Source organism: Toxotes jaculatrix, chromosome 3, assembly GCF_017976425.1.
Source record: "Toxotes jaculatrix isolate fToxJac2 chromosome 3, fToxJac2.pri, whole genome shotgun sequence".
Taxonomy (NCBI): domain Eukaryota; kingdom Metazoa; phylum Chordata; class Actinopteri; family Toxotidae; genus Toxotes; species Toxotes jaculatrix.
Window position 1 is genome coordinate 25450128 of NC_054396.1, and position 17484 is coordinate 25467611.

Here is a 17484-nt window from a genome sequence, read left to right on the forward strand (position 1 = left end):
AGTACACTCAGCACAGCCCTAATTTGTGCTCTTTAACAATAGTGCCACATGTTGGTGGAAGCAGCAGGGTCCACTCAGGACATGCCTACGTTGAAAATGAGAAGCCAAACTTTTAATGTGCCTGCAGGGTCTCTTGCCATTAAGTCGGTGCAGTGAGGAGGGGAAGAATGGATAAAATACTTAAGCACAGTCTTCTGCTTTGGCAATACCAAAACAAAGGCCCACTATTAGGGCTTGAATGCACAAAATAAAAGCAGGACAGTATCGGTCTTCATTGAGGAAAACAGTAATTTGCCTCATATGTTTGAATTGTGTCAGAAATGAATAGTACCCTAGGTCGTATACACTGTTGCCCATAAAGCTGGAATAATAATCTCCATACCTCAGCCTGAGGTATTTGAAACTGTGACACTGAGTTTTTGGCCAGTGTTCATGTCCAGTGAACTTCAAATGAGGAAGCAATCCATGGGGATTCTTGGTTACTACTTTGCAAATCTTTACTTCTATGGTACCAAACATGCAAATGCAAATTAATCAGTGTATAGGAATAGCCTGTATACACTGAATCCAGGTCGATGCTGATAAACAGTATCTCTGGCGAAAATTTTGCCTCTTGGAGTCTTTTAGTGGACAGAATATGAGCAGACGATGTGATGCAACGATCAGATGCTTGTTTTTTTGTTTGCTGTGTGAAATCTCTGGGTATGAAAACAGGCTTACTCATGAGGCTACAGCCTTGGCACGTATCGACTACCCCGCTGATGTGTGCCTGGTGAATGTCAACTGAATGAAGCACTGAATGAGCTAGAGGGTAAAAACGGCTTGTCGTTAATGCAGTTTCAAAGGAGATACAATATGGCTGGAAATATGATTTCAAGTTTATTTCGCAACCCGGTTGAAGCTAATTGGTAGCAGGATGGCAGCAATAGATTTCACTGTTTGTCCGATGAACGTTTAAAATTCTGCTGCTAAATTAATTAAAGATTCCACACTTCACTGGCTTTTGAAAAATAAAAAAAAAAGAATCGTCACGTAAAGGAAAACATTTTTCTGGCAAAAAAAAAAAAAATTCTTTAGCATAGACTAAGTGATGCACAGACCAACAGTTCAACGTTGGGTAGAGAAATCCTTGAGGAAGCCCATGGGTTGTTTATTTTTGCCTAAATTATCACCCCAGGGCTTAGCTCAAAGACAGACATTTAATAATTCATCTGCTCTTTGAATTCATTTTATTCTTTTTTTTTTTTCCTCCAATGGGCTCCAAGCCAACATGTTGCTGCCACTCCCAATGTGAAAACTGAACGGCTGTAGTGGGAAGAACTGGGATGGGGTCACACAATCTCATATAAAATTAGGAAAGTCTGTCTTGTTAATTATGAACAAGATACAAAATGATCACACTTACTCCATGAGGACAGCAGTTGACGTCTTAGTTGAAGTCTTATCACAAAATTAAACAGAGAATATTTTTGCCGTCTGCATGAGATATTTTTACACAAAATCAATTGAACAGGTTATGATGCTGATAGCACACTGTAGGGCATTAAGTGCGATGAGCAGGAAGGTGACAGAGGATAAATGAGAGAGTAATGGAGAATCATATCAAGGACTCTTGAACAATCCCCCACGGTGACCTGGTGCATGCAAAAGACGACATGCCAAACACTTCAGAATACAACTGATGAGTCTGACGAAATTGGCATTCTTTCTGAGAGCTGAGAATTAGGCCACTGTGTTTGAGTCACTCGGTGTTGATTCTGGCCAAGATGTTCTCTTCACTTCCCGAACAAGTACAGGACACAGAGGGAACAGCCGCTCCCTAGCAATCCATCAAACCCCGCCACCCAAACAAGCCTCTTCACACACAAGAATGCAAACTTGCATGCATAAAGCGGCACACAGTCTCTAAACTCTTCCTACTCGTACACCGAGCTGCTGTGTCTGCAGGCGTTGCTGTCTTTGGGCTTGGCTTGTACACCATTAATCCCACCCATTTATAAACGAGCGCCTAAATATACACAGCGCTTAATTAAAGTTGGGCATCCATTATTGAAGCGAATCCCAGTTTTATGGGATGAGAAGGTAATTAGTCCCTCTACACCTTAGCGCTCATCTCTGTTTCTAGGGGTTATAAATACCAGCCCTGCTGCCTCATGAAGGGTATCCTTTAAATTACATCGTCACGCTTTACAAAAGGTTAGGAGGAAGGATCTCTGGAATTACGTGACATGATGTTTAAACACAAGGATATTAAGATGTTCTTCATCCAGCGGCGGAGTCGCAACCCAACGGTCATCTGATACAGACAACACCATAACAACCTTAGTTGTCTTGGACACTACGCACAGATCAATGGAGAGCTGGCTTCCCAAGGTCAGGCTCTGTTCTGAAGAGACAAATAACCTTTCCTTGTAATCTTGGGAATGTCGCATAGGAATCACTTTGGGTAATAACAAATAATGACCCTATATCTACCATTGGGAAAAGAGATATTGATTTCTTTTACCCACCAAAGCCTGAAATTATGACCTTAGCTTTACAGGGATGGATATGTCACCATTTGCAGAATGAAATATCTATTTTATGTGATCGGCGATGGGTCAGAAGTCTATCCCCTGACGTGTTGAAATCACAGCATACTAAATGTATTATACTATAATAACATCACACATTTTGTGCTCCAAAATGTCAGTTGTCTTAAAAATGTGTCCTTCAAGTCCACTACTTCCCACACAGCAACCACACAAATTGAATGCTCAAATAAAAACGTCTTGGTAAGGTATAAAAAGACTAAATATTAAGTGCCCCATGATTTTGATTGGCATTTCAAGCGCCGATCTTAATTGTTTTCATTAAAAGGTGTTTTGCAATGACTTGCTTTGCCATTAAAACTGCTCTGATCGAACCTAAACTTTACTTAAATTCAAAGAACTGTGAAGGAGTTTAAGAAACTCACAGGTAAATAAAAGTTTAAAATTCTGCTGTAATAAATATATAGTGGAAATTTAAGTCAGATGCCATTATGCTTTTATTTTTGACAAAGTTTTTTCAAAGTAGAAAACTGTCTGAATACTTAAAAAACATTTAAATATTTACAGAGGTGTTTGATTAATTGAACTTGTTGCAACAACCTGCAGTCCTCTGATGGTGACTGATTGTGTTTGTAATGTTGCATTTAAAAATAAATGTGTATGAACTTGACCATGAAGTTGCTTGTGTGCCCACATAACACGGGCCTAAGGGTTCTGAGTGTGTGTATGTATATAGATATATATATAGATATTTATATATTCTGTTCACATTTTTACACATATTTCCCTGTTTAACCAAGATGAAATAACATCTTGAGTGAAATATTCCAGTCTTACAATATGTCCTACTTTGCCAGCAGACCCACAATCAATAGCAGTAGCCAATCATTGCTATGGATATGATGTACTAAGTCTTTCTTAATGAAGTGCTGCTCACAGTTCTTAATGATTTCTTATGCTTTTGTTGGAAACATGAGAATCGTATTAAAGTTTCTGGTCTTTGCGTCAAAGAACTGAAGGTTTTGTCCTTTGAAGTTCTTCAGCTGAGCCCACTTCAATGAAACTATAACACAGACGAAGGGGGTCAAAAGGCCAAACTCTATTACATTGTCAGTTTTTTGCTCAATGTGCATTTACATCTTGTTGGATGTATCCTTTGCAGACTGAGACTGAAAATGATTTGACAGTAAATTCAATAGCCTAATAAGGATTCTGTCCATCAATTTATCTCAGCATTTTCTCACACTGAACTTCTCATCCATAACCTGTCAGTTCAGATGCTGATTTTGAACTTTGACAATGACAGAGTGCCTCATCATAAATTATCATACCGTAATGCGTCAATAATTACATTTACAGGCACAGAGCACCACAACAACTCATTCAGGTTAAGGGGTAAAATTTAGCTAACACAGTACATAATAAATTGCCCTAGTTATGAGTACGTCTTGGTACTGCATCTTATTCATGCTCCTCATTATCAGGATAAAAGCTTGTTGGTGCAGCTATCCAGGGGATATAAAAAAAATACATATACACACACACACACACACACACACACACACACACACATATATATAGAAATACATATAATTCCCAATTATTTGATATTGTTTGCTTGTAACTGTTAAAAATACTGTACATTGCAGTTTTCCTATAACTCCAGAAATCAGTAATTAAGTAATTAATTAATTGAATTCATTACTGGATATAGGCTAAGCTAAATTGGTCATCATAGTAAGACTTTGCCGGTCATTTGGGTGAGGGATTCTTTTTGCCTTCAGGCTTAATAAAGTCAACATATGCCTGTACATTACAAGAAGAAAAGCAAAGGATTTTCAAACTTTCCAGAGAGTGAAGGACAGTAGTGGAGGTACCAAGAGTTCAGGGTTTAGCCTTTTAAAACTAGATGATTGAATTTCTTGGCAGGGGATTCATTAAAATGATAATTCTTATTTATGAAGCCCTTTAAAAAATTAAAATACTCTCTGTGTACTGCTTCCTATTAATTAACTTTTTTTCCCTCTCATTTTCTTTCTTTCTCCTCTCTACTTTTTTCTTTACTTCCCACTGAACTTGACACACTAATAGGTTATGAATAATTCTGTTTCAGTTTAGACGGCAATTAGCCACAATGCCAGAGGCCATTCTTCTTCCTCTCTTGTGGAGTGGTGATTTAAGACCCAGCTGAGTTAGGGTGCTCCAACTATCCGGCGACTACATCATCCACCTCTTCCCACCCAGTGCTGAAACATGAAACAGTTAACTGGGTAATCCCCTCCCATTGATAAAGTCTTTCACTGACGTCAGAGGCATGAGATTGGTCATCAAAGAGAACAGAATAGTGGGTCAAGGGATTAGTTAAAAAGAAAGAAATGTCTAAGTTAAAAGGAAAAAAAAAAGAAACATGAGAACCAAAGGCAGTTCTCAAGGCACAAAATGTGATAATGGAGTAATACTGTCACACGGTGTCTCTTTCTGGTGTTCCACTAAAACATTTCACCATTGCTAATTAGCCATAGGACCACATGGAGAACAGCATGTTTTTGCTGCTGGAACTTAGGGGGACTTAAATAATTACAGCACAGACTGGGCAATAGGCTACAGGCACACAGCTTCCTCTATTGACTGAATGGAATAATGGATAAAAGTAAAAGCAGTTGTAAAAGAGGCAAGAATGTTTAAAGTAAATAAAAAGGAAGCAAAAATGCATCAGTATTAAATCAACACGATCTACAAGACAGACGGACGTAGACAGATACAAAAAGGTCTAAGAATGTAAGTCCTGGAAAAATAGTTGGCACAGAGACGGCGCCAGCTCCGCACACTTCCGAACACTTGCTGTTACCTGCAGAAACACATCATTCCTTTCAACTTGAATTTTCAGTTGGATCGATTTCTTGACCGCTGCTAAAATACCCTCAGGATTTGGAATCAAGTCTATTTCTGTTAGCTTCATAGTTGGAGGAAGCAATAACCTTCTAATGGCACACATTCTAGATCCAGATCAGCGCTGAAATTTAATCAATTGTTCCACAGCCCAAGGCTCATCAGCCTACAAATTTTCAAGGAAATGTGTTAATTAACTCTTGATGCCATACAGACAGTCACGACAGCAGGACAAAAAAGTTATCCACCATGTACAAGGAAAATATGAATAATAATAAATACTGTATAAACCTGAAAAATCACCGCAGTATTTGCTGGGGGTGAGGGTGATTAATCCACTTGTTGCCTGAGGTGCCATCGCGTTCTTCTCTGAACCAACATCTATGGAATCTATGACTGGCACGTCATTTTTCAAATGTTTTTAGCACAAAAACCCGACACGCAAGAAAGAGCTGATGGGTGTTGTTCTCAAATTCATATCAGGATATTGCGAGGCATCTGATAACGGGTGTTAGAGAAATCAAATTAACTAAATGTTGGTTTTGATCAAGTGTGCTCGAGTCTTCCCTCCTTCAGTACAACAAATGGGAGAGATGACAGAACCGAGCATACATGATGAGAGTGTGCAGGTAATTTTTTTCGTTGTGCACTGGCAAATGTTGCGGGTTTACCACAGAGATAAAAGAGACCCTCTCATAATCAGAAAGATTGTTGTGGAGATCTGACACATTCCTTAAGCAAGGCAGTAAATCTCTGCCTGCTGACTAAGGATATGAGCATCAGTTAAATACTAAAGATGGCAAACAATGAAGCTATGTGCATTATTTAATGCAATTACATTACAATTACATATATGTCATTGTTTATCTTTTTTCTACCAGAATTCCTTCTTACATGATGGAACACAGCGTATCCAACAGTAACACCCCCCCTCCGGCATCTCACATAAAACTTGAAACCTCACACACTTGTAGTGATCAAGAGGGCTTTGTCTGCTGCCTGCAGGTCTGCACCACATCCTGTTTTTCAATCTTTGTCATACTGTCCAGCCTGCTGACTTAGAACAGTTTCTCTCCATGTACCCCTTGTCCCACCCCAGCATCCAGCTTTAACTTGGTTTTAAAATATAGATAAAGTGCGGTGATAGTACTCACACATAACAGTAAGAAAAACATTCCCTGAAGCCAGGACGACCTTCTCCCTTGTAGCCCGGTCATAGATGCCCACGTGGCATTCATAAGGTCCGTTGTCTGAGATGCGTACCTCTGGCAGCCTGTAAAATACAAGAGTAAGTCTATGAGCTGATGCAAACCTTTACATTTTAAAAAAATTGATGTGCAATGAAAACATTAGATTAGGAAGTGCATAGGTAAGCAAGTAATGTTAACATTCATAGATATGAAGTGATAAATGACTGATAACTTATCCAACAAAATTAGTGTTATGTCAATTTTGGCCTTTCAATACTTCAGTGGAAGTTAAATACTTTAATGTAACAGCTGTTCCTCTGTAATAACATTACTGTGTTGTCAATGCACTTTATGTGCCTTTTTAAATACCACCACTGGGAGTAGCCAGAGTCAGAAAGCAATTCTACTCATACAGTGAAAGCTGTAGTGTCGGCACTGGTTTTAAACAATACATTTCAAACGGCTTTATGCCAAAATGCATTCTTATTATGGCATGACGTGATTTTGGTGGTAGTATTTTTGCGGATGCAGTTACTCCAGAATACACATCCAATCTTATACTTAGGCTGCCCATGTATAATTGCTAAAAGTGTAGCTTTGTGTTTTGACTCTGTGTCAAAAGATGTTTAACTACTCTGATAAATTATTGAATTTTCATAAGCTCCTGGTAAACAATGAGCCCGTGATGAATTAATTATAAATTCATGTGAAATGAATGTAAAGTTCATTATTATCAACGATTTAGCAATTATATCCTAATTATTGTTGCATAATTGTTAATGATGATAATTATTAAATAATGACTTGTAGAGCTTTACAAACTTCCCAAGCTTCATTACGATGTGTAACAGTTGTTAAAAAAAACATCAGTAACATTTTACTTCACTTTAATTTATCTATGCTAAATAATTAGAGGAGACATTAAAAGGTTGTTTGTTGAACTCTGTCTTTAGATTGATGTACATCATATTTTACTCCTTTCACAAGTGTGGTAACTAAACCCAGTGTCTGGTTTCATTAGTTACACACCAGTGCTAATTTTAGAAAAGATACTTTCTTTTTTCTACACTTTTTTCTTGTTCAATTTTTTTCCCTTCACTTCTGCAAAGAAATAACAGCCAACAATTATTCAGTCAGTGATAGCAGTCGACCATTTCTGAAAGAGCTAGGGAGAGAAATCTGTATTCTGCACTCGGCTAATACGTCAACAGTGATAATCAAAGTGAGACGCTGCTAGTCACATTTAGCCCCTGTGATTTATTCCCACAAAACAGGAACAATTGTCCTTGCCACCCTGGTGTTTCAGATGGGGACCTCTGTTGGAACAGCAGCAGGGCGCTCACAGCACCCAGGCTTTAATGAGTTCAGCTGTGTGTGTGTGTGTGTGTGTGTGTGTGTTGAGGAGAGGAGATCAGTCAAGAGCAGTCAAATCTGTGCACCAACCGCAGATATATATTCTTTCCTCGCTCAACAGCTCTCTTTCAGTTACCCTTGAGCAAGGCACTATAACCTCAACTGAAAAGCTTAAAGGATAACACTGGAGTACATTTAGCTTGTTCCCATTCCTAGCATTGCCCATGTGTTATGATGTGTTAATCCACACATGTATTTTCCACTTCTTATGTACTTTTGTTAGAGTTGTTCACAACTTTGAATATTGATTATTTAAAGTGCTTGGGTTGGGAAGGTAAACCATAGAAATGTATATAAAGCAATTTTTCTTAGTTTTCAGCAATTATCTGAAATCTTAAAACATTTAACAAAACCCAGAGAAACGTGACCAGGACTTGCAACATTATTTGTCCATTGCTGCCCTCACTCACCAGGAGATTTGCGATTCTAAATGATCACATGTGACCTAAACTGCAGTGCATGAACTTGAAGCAAAAAAGTAAAGTTCATACACTGAACTCGAAGAGTGAAAGTAAAGTTTTGCTGAATGAAACAATCATAAACAAATGTTTGACAAAACTAAGTATATATGAAAAAGAGTGAGCACCTCGAGACAAAAAGTGAGCTTGTCTCCACCAGTGCTTCCTCGAGGGATAAGCATAAAACAAGTAAGTCTTTTTTTTTTTTCTCACCACAGAGCAAAATGATGAGAACAGCACAGTGAATCTCTCCGTGGTGGCGGCGGGGAGGTAATTGGCTTTGTCTTGGCTGGCTACATTATAGTAAACGCTGATGTAGCCCATTGCTTTGTTTTTACAAACAAAGCCCTAGTCCTGTTACCCACAATCCTGGCTGCTGCATTCGTGGATTCAAACCAAGACAAGTGCAGAGAAAAGAACCTAGAGATAAGACAATTCAAGGCATGGAAGAATTGCCAGAAGAAGGGTGAGTAGGCCACAAAGAAATCCCCAACCACAGCATTTCTGAGTGACTGCCTGCTTCTGAAGTCTCTACCAATTTGACAGCGAGAAACGTCCATCAGAACTAGGAGTAGGAGAAGAGGAAAGGTTGTACTCCTAACATTGAGGCTTCTGTTAAATATTAAGACTAGAGGAATTAATTTTTCAGTACCCTCCTCTAATCTTTGATGTCACACATTTCGGAGGTGCCAGTCCACTGAGAGTCTGATCACAAAAACAGAACATGTGACTCTGAGAACACCCAAACTCTTTTATAAATCTTAATTATAATGAAATTAATTTAAATGGAATAGTTAAAAAACTGACAATGCAAGCAGGTTTTATAAGAAGATAAGATTTTGATTATTGCTCTGATTGTCCCTGTAAATCAGAACTAAAACTGAATCTGCCATTCAGTTCTAAGCATGTGATTCAACTTTAGTAAACAGCAGGTTTGAGAGCACTTACACAAACTGCTTAGCTAACACTTATGAGTGTTTTGGGTCTTGCTTGTTTTAACTTAAGTATAGTAGCACTGGATTTATTGCTAGAGTGTCAGTGCATGATTTCAGTCTACAGTTTCCTGTTCACAGTTCACATTTTACCAGACTCTATCTTTCACTTATCTTTCTTTCTGGGCCACTAAACTTCTCATGTTAAATAGTCTTGTCCTTCACTTTGTTCTGAAATGATGAACTTCATTAAGTATAAAAATAATAGTTATAAAAAGCTAATTGGCAATGACATAAACTAAGGTAGGTGTGGCAGATGGGACAACAACCAGAAAATATAGAACATAAAACAAATAATACATTTCTGGCAACAAAAATTAACATCAGCACGACTTAAATTAGGTAAATAAGCAACCAAGTGAATGGGTAATTGAATAAACAGACAGTTTCCAGCAAACCACATTAAACACACTTCAAAATCTTCCCTGTACACCAAAAAAAAAAAAACAGCACACTGTGGAGATCGATAGCAATGGGCCCCCATGGAGGAGCAGCAAAAACAGCACAGCGCAAAGAGAGATCGATTGTCCCCTAGGCGTTGCATCTGAAAGCTCTTTCCTGTTATGTAGGCCTTCCTCCTGAACTCCTCCTGCCTACAAATGCAAGCAAATGCGACTGCCGAGATGGAGAGTGAAAAAGAGCAGTCCTGACAGAGCAGTGTCTGATAGCTCATCCAGTCAATCTCTGCATCAAATTAACTAGCACATTGTCAGATAGTCTTTCTGCCCTGAAGCATCACAGGTGAATGGGTTAGGACTGGCGACTGTAAGTCAGTATGCACTCGATGGAAAGCAGAGACAAATTGCCTAGAGGACGGGATGCAAGGAGAGGTGTGTAATCACCCATGTTTCCTTAAGAAATGAGCATGAAAGAAAATGATGAGGATAATTCTGTGATTCTCTGAGTGCCAAGGGAGGTGTGATTGGCTTTGTGCTGGCTGGTTACAATTTAGTAAGAGCTGATGTTGCTCATCTCTCTGTTTTTATCCACAAAGCTGCAGTTCTGTTGTTCTCTACCCTAAGTACTGCATTCAATGGATTCAAATCCACACAAACACAGAGAGGAGAGCTCAGTGATATAAAGATAGAAAGCATAGAGGTTTTATGAAAGAAACGTAAGGGCCCACAAAGAAACCACACAAAAAATACTTTCCGCTGATTACAGTAGCTCTACAGCCCTATTCACTGTGCATTAAAATAGGTTATGTATTACTTATTATTCATTACCAATTTAAGAAGAAAAGCATTCGCTCTGTAAGGTATTTATTATAATACATCATCAAATATTTTATACCACAAAAATAAACTTGGTGAGACAACCCTTTAATATCTTTAAAAAATGACTTGGCATAATTTTATTTTCACTGGAAACTAAATTTCAGCCATGTTTTGTCATTGAGATATAATCACAATACTGTGGCAACACCTCCACCCACGTAAGTAAATTCTCTGTTTTTCATGTCGAGAACCTCAGTGCACTCCGCATTCACCTTTAATGTAAGATCGAGACGAAGAATATCACAAGGAACATTTTTAATTTGCAACTGTAATCAAAATAAAATTGAAAAAGACTTTCTTCTTAACACGATCTCCCACAGGAAATATTTATCAATTACTGAAACACCTTACTGAGCTGTGTTACCTCCTGAAGTTAATAGTACAACAGCAAGGCTTGTCCATCAGATTTAGTGTGAAGGGCGAAATAAAAGACTTGTCCACAAACATTTCTCCTCTGAAATATTAAGACTGAATACATTATTTTTTGATCACCTTCAACCAGTCAAACTCCCTCAGTAATATAGACTATTCAAAAGACAATTTGAAGGAGACAAGGCACATCAGTTTTCTCTTTCTGCTTGACGGTTGCTGCAAAGCTGCACATTTGCATAGGGACATTTGAGACATTTGAGATCGGTGTCAAGTAACTACTAAATTTTCCTTGCAGATTTTTTTTTTCCTTATCAATCTCAAATGGCTGAAGTCATTTTAACTCCATGATGTTCTAGGTACCAACTCAGTCTTCAGTTGCTCCAGTGTAGATACATGTTGGAGACTACCTGATTATCCAGCAGGTCCTCCAATTAAACCACAAAATACGTTTGTCTGTTTCCAGAATGACGCATAGAAGAGTTTTCTGATCTGACACCACTATTGGCAAGATGGCATCATTTGTCAGTGCCTTCCAAAACTGTTACAAATCACTTTTGAAAAAGTTTTATGACATGACAACCCCATGGTTAAGGTTTGGTTAAGTTCTTTTTGCCCTTACTTTTAACACACAGCTTTTATTCTCTTCTGCCACAAGTAAAAAGCTGAAAATGCTAACACAAAGCAAAGTACACCAATCTAGCACTGCCAGTTGGTTTATCAGACACATTCCCATTTTGTAATCTGGGGAAAAGTAGATGTTCTTTTACAAGAAAACATTACTGTTCCTACAAGTTGAGTAAAAATTCCTTCAAACTACAATATCCAAATTTAGTAACTCAAGCTGGCACAAGCATGAGACTCAAGAGCAAACCACTATGTAACTTCCACCTTCCCCTCCGGCCTCTGTTACACTCCACCCAGCCCTCAACTTACATCCTCCTCATGCACGCTGTCTCAGCTAAGGCAGGAATCAGGAGTCTTCTAGACTGTGAGTCAGCCACAGAAGTGTCTTCCTGCAGCTAATACTAGTTTGAAGCCTCGGGCAAGAGGAGTATTGGATCAAAATTGTGTTCACGCATTGACTGAAAGCTGTGAGCTGCCACCCCTGACCTTGGACTTCTCTGATTGGTTAGAAGGACGGGGTTCGCTCAGAAACTTCAGAAGGGAATGTCTCTGCACTGCTGCCAGGCTGTTCAATGAGTCTGGGTCAAAGAAGCCACTGATAGCACCTCTCCCCGCTAAGACATGTTTTGGAGCATTTGTCAAATAAGACATATTATAAAAAAAAGTTACACACTGAAGCTTTAAATGATCAGTCAACATTGTATGAGGGACTACAAACATTACGCTGTAGTGACAGCAGGCCACAGGCAGGTGGAGCAGGGTCTCAGATTGGGTCTAATGGCATAGTCAACAAGTCCTCATTCATATTGTAGGTTGTTTGACTTTGCTTTACAAAACCCTCCACTTAAATCTTACAAAAATTAGTCATAAGAAAATGGCATCTCCCGCACCTCATTGAAAACAATATGGACATATTTAAAAGAAACCAATGCAGACTGTTGTCAGGAGTCAAGAATATCAACTGCTGTCTCCAGTGTCAACTTCAGGCATATTTTATGCCCTACCAATGACCCTGGTGTGCTACTTTCATCTTTTGTGACATATTTAAGGATCTTCTGAAGGAAAGAAATCCAGACTCCTGCTCCCACGATTTGAGCTTGAATACTGGAGGTCCTTAAAGTTTCAAGTGTCATCAGTCACATGTAAGATCTGTCATTTGTCTTACAAGACTAATCTATGCACTGGCACTTGAATTTAGAGAAAGTAACAGCTGCTTCCATTCTTTGAAAGATTATGACTAATAGCTGTCAAAGCCAGACAATCTTAGATAAAGTCAATATCAATGTCACTTCTAAAACTGTCTAATAATTGAAAGGCGGCATGTGCAGGGAAAAATCACCTCTATTATTGTTACTCTATGATAGTATAATAATCACATATTACTGTGAGAAAAAGTATTCCACAGAAGGAAAAAAGGAAATGCTAAAAATATAGTTTTCTAAAAAAATGCTCTGAGTTTATAAAAGATACAGAATATTTAGGCATTCATTTTGGTAGTACAAGTGGATTTGTCGGACTGCTGAAGCTTTGTGAGAAAGATTTAGCATTCTCAGGTGGAAATGGGAGATTATAGCGAGTAAAAATTCAGCTTTTTGCATTTCTTAGTAGTGTTGAGCTTCTCTGTTACACCATGAAAGTGGGACCGTGACCAGTCAGAGGATTTTTTTTTTTTTCTTGACTGGAAGAATGGTGTGACTGTGGCAGGAGTCCACATTTCTCTCCGGTTAACTAACACAGGCTAAGCATTCTGATACAGATCCAGATACAGGTCAGTGCAGATAGCATCCAACTGTTTCTGATGCTGGTTCATTTGAAATACTTCCCCCCCTCTGGTGTGTTGTATTAGACTTTCTCTCACTTCCACTCTCTGTATATATATGTGTGTGTTTGTGTGTGTGTGTGTGTGTGTGTGTGTGTGTCCAGGCGTGGGGGGTTATGTTTTCTGTTTGTCTGTGCGTTCATGTTTCCTTGTCTGTGACGATGTAAGTGTGTACACCATTCCATTGTGATGATGCCTACTCTCCCAAAGGGATGGTAGGATTGTCCAGATAAATCATCCTCAGCTGGGTAGCCACATCACACATGAGAAAAGAGAGAGAGAGAGAGAGAAAGGGGGGGAAAAAAGGAGAAAGGAATACAAAGAGGTAGGAATGCACATGAGCTGAATCTAAGAAAAGCAGCAGGACAGAGATGAGATGAAAGGGAATGATGAAAGTAGGATCCTTGCAAAAGTATGCAAAGTGTGAAGCATCCCGGTTTTCAATGAAGTCGTAGGTGCAACGTATGGCCAGCGCTTCCTTTGTGTTGTTGAACATTCAGAGAAGGATATCTGCAATAGGAGGAGCGCCAGAGCAGAGGGAGCAAGAAATGAGGAGAAGGGGCAGACAGCTGCCAGCCATATTGTTGGGGCCTGGGGTAAAAGAAGACAGTCCCCAGGATGCCTTAAACATGTAATCAAGCCAACCAGAGCCAGATGATTCCCCCCCCGCCCCCCACCACCACTCTTTCTCCATTTCTTGTTCTCTCTCTCTCAGTAAAACCCGTTAATGCATACGCAGTGGGGCTGTCTATGCACGGGATCACAGAAGCTTGAGAGACAGGTGGGGCAAGCCTCTGCATGTTCACTTCCATGATAATGTGCCTGAACTGGGCGGTACTACCTGGGATATATGCACCGCTGCAGCTGAAACAGGGAGCGGGCTGTCCAGATGTTAGCTAAATCTTTAACGTTGAACTCTTTATCCTGGGTAGAGCTGCTGATTAGAGTTTGCCACTGCCTCCTGTCCTCATGTAATAATGCACTGACCCCTTCGCCCGGTCACTCCAGTCTGGCCTGGTCTGACCAACAGCAGATGGCTGGGAATAAAGTTGTGTTGCGCTGAACAGTTGATCTCGGTGCATTTACTATCAAAGCATCAAGAAGTAGTTTCATTAAACAGTGAGTTAGAGTTTTGCAGTTCACAGGTGCTGCAAAATGAATGGAGCAAAAGTAGGGTCAATTATACATAGAAGAAGAGGTAAAGAAATAAGTAGTGTTGCTTTAAATGAAAGTTTATTGATTTTGAGGCTTACCGGACAGTTGATTGGTACACAAGGTCTTCACGTCTGCGGTAATCCTCCATGTGAGAGTAATTAGTATTAAACATAGCGTCATAGGTGAAGATTTTCTGCTTGATGGTACCTCCATCTGTGACCTGTGAAGCAAAAAGAGAGAACCTTAATGAGACGATTCGTCTGATGATGGATGGGACAGGGACCACCTTTCTGCCCCTAGAGCTTCTCCGACGCATAACCCGTTGTCCCATGGCCTGGGGTGTAGATGGCACTCCTGCCTGCAATTACCTCACTGATTCATTTGCAACCATGATAAGCTCATTCCTTATAGCACGTAAAAGCAAGGGACTGAAAACCTGTTGACATGATAACATCAGCGAGACAGTCTCTTAGACAGCTGCCGGTATGTGTTCATGCACATGGTTAAGTCTTAATGAAGAGTGACACAGTACGGTGTTCTGTATGTGTCAAGCAGTCTGCTTCCTGCAAAGGTAATGGCTTGTGACGAGATACTGCAGAGGTAGGGGGATAGGATATTCAAAACACTGGTCTCATCTCTTTTCTGGGCATGGTAGATGATGGAGTAGTTTTTTCCTTCCTAATATTCACAGGAGTGTTAAAGTCACTTAGCATTTGAATGACTGTGATTTCTCCTCTCCTCAGAAGCCACAGACAGCCATAAAGGAAAAAAGGGTGACAGGATTTTAATGGAGCCACTAATGCTGCTTTGAAGAAGGAAATTGTTGGTGGGCCAGGGATCCTTCTTCCGTTTGCCAGTGAAGATGCTATCTTTCTGATCCAATCCAATCCCTTTAGTGAGGTAAACAACGTCAAAGCATTTCATGTTTGGTCTGTATAATGTATAATGTATGCACTGCCACATGAAGAGACAAAGCTAAATTGTATTTGTATAAGTAAACAATTGTTCCCTGTGAATGTGGGCTAGCTCATGTAACCTCTTGCCTTTAGAAAAAGCACATTGCCTAAGGCTTAGTTTGCTAAGTGGTGCTGCACAGGGAGTTGACAGTGCTCAAACAACCAAAAGCAGGAGTGTGAAAATAAATGATCTTTGTCACCTGTAACTAGTAAGAGGGGCAGTTTTGAATAGTTTTAACAGATTTCAAATATAAAAGGTCAAGATGCTTGCTTGCAAGGCTTTTTTTTTTTTTTTTTTTTTATTACAGCTTTCTCCCACTTGAGCATATGATTTTAGACTTTTGTGACACCATTTGGCTTAGAAAAGTTTAGGCACCCTTGTAAAGGACCTGAGTGTATTGTGGCCATCTGCTCATTTTTAATATCAGTTCAGGGGTGTAGACACCGAGCAATGATGGGACTTCGTTTTCAGCTACACAACAGGGAGAGGCAACGGGAAAAGGTCAGCCTCTAAAAGCAAAGCCATGTTTGAAAATTGTGCTTTCCAACCACCCAGACTTGTGCTACCATTGCAGTTACAGTAATGGACCTTTTAAAAACATCACTATAGGGAGTCAAGAGACATTTCTGTCTGACATGGCTGTACGACGCCTTACGTGGAAACAGTTCTACAGAGCTTGAAAAGAATGCCACCTTTAAATTTCTTGATGTATGATACCTATATGTGAAGCTGAGAGCCAGCACATTTTTACCAGATTAATAATGAGATGTCACTGAGACATAAAGTAATATACATCATAGATTATGAAAAGCATGAGGCCAACATTTATAAAGACAAATTATGGGGGTGACCCTATAGCTGAGTGGTCAGGGCACGTACCACATGGGAGTAAATGCCCTGAGTGACGAGTCCTCAACACCCAGACCATTTGCTGCATGTCATTCCTTTACTCTTATTATCCACATTTCTTGTTTGTCTTTATTGTTCTCATCAAAAAATAAAGGTAAAAAAATAGCCAAAAAATAACTTCAAAAAAGACAAATTATGCAGCAAAACTGTCATAGAAATTGGAACGGTTCATTTCCATTTACTTGCCTGTATCTTTGTCAATTTCACACAGGAATAGGGCTTGGGCAAACATTTGTGAGACTAAATCAAATATATTTCCATTCTACAAAAGGATTTTTCTCATTTCTATTTGCAGTCTTCAAAAACGCATCAGCTTCTGTCCCTGTGAGTCTCAGAATAAGTTTCTACCATTAAGTGTCAACAACAAAAGTCAGACAAGAATTTTTATTTATTTATTTTTTTTAATTAATGGTGATTATTTCCTTGCTTGTTTGTTTTGAACAACTGAAAATTTTTCAAAGCCAACTCAAGTCAAATCTAGTTTTAGGTTTATGCATCGTTAAACTGTAAACAGCTGTTAAAAATTTAACTTTCACATTTAGCATTAACATACCAGGGTTTTTGGGGAGTTGTATTAATGATTAAATATAACACAGAGAACCACATCAAACTAGGATACTCAGACAACAACAAAAAAATCACTGCAAAAGCTGCATTTTTTGCAACAGGACAGCCAACATGGAATACTGAATATGTGCATTGACATGTGATGATAACTACACATTAAACAAATCATCAGCAGCCCTTCAAGTGACCTAAAGCAGCCACTGAAGTGTTCAACCCTAAGGCAACAGTGGCTGTGAACAACCGACTGTGTGACTTTACACATGGCAGTGAAAGATTTAACCAATTCTGGGTTGACAACTTGACAACATTTTAGCTTGTTTGAAGCTAACAC

At 39.3% G+C, this 17484-nt stretch overlaps 1 protein-coding gene across 1 annotated transcript in view; it reads right to left on the reverse strand.

Moving 5' to 3' along the window:
• Positions 1 to 17484, reverse strand: part of igsf21a (immunoglobin superfamily, member 21a) — a 110388-nt gene that overhangs the window by 51468 nt on the left and 41436 nt on the right. Inside the window, exons 3-4 of the mRNA XM_041034380.1 lie at positions 14819 to 14940; positions 6575 to 6693 (exon numbers count right to left, since the gene is read on the reverse strand). Of these exons, the coding sequence (XP_040890314.1) occupies positions 6575 to 6693; positions 14819 to 14940 (241 nt within the window). The remainder of the gene's footprint in view (positions 1 to 6574; positions 6694 to 14818; positions 14941 to 17484) is intronic.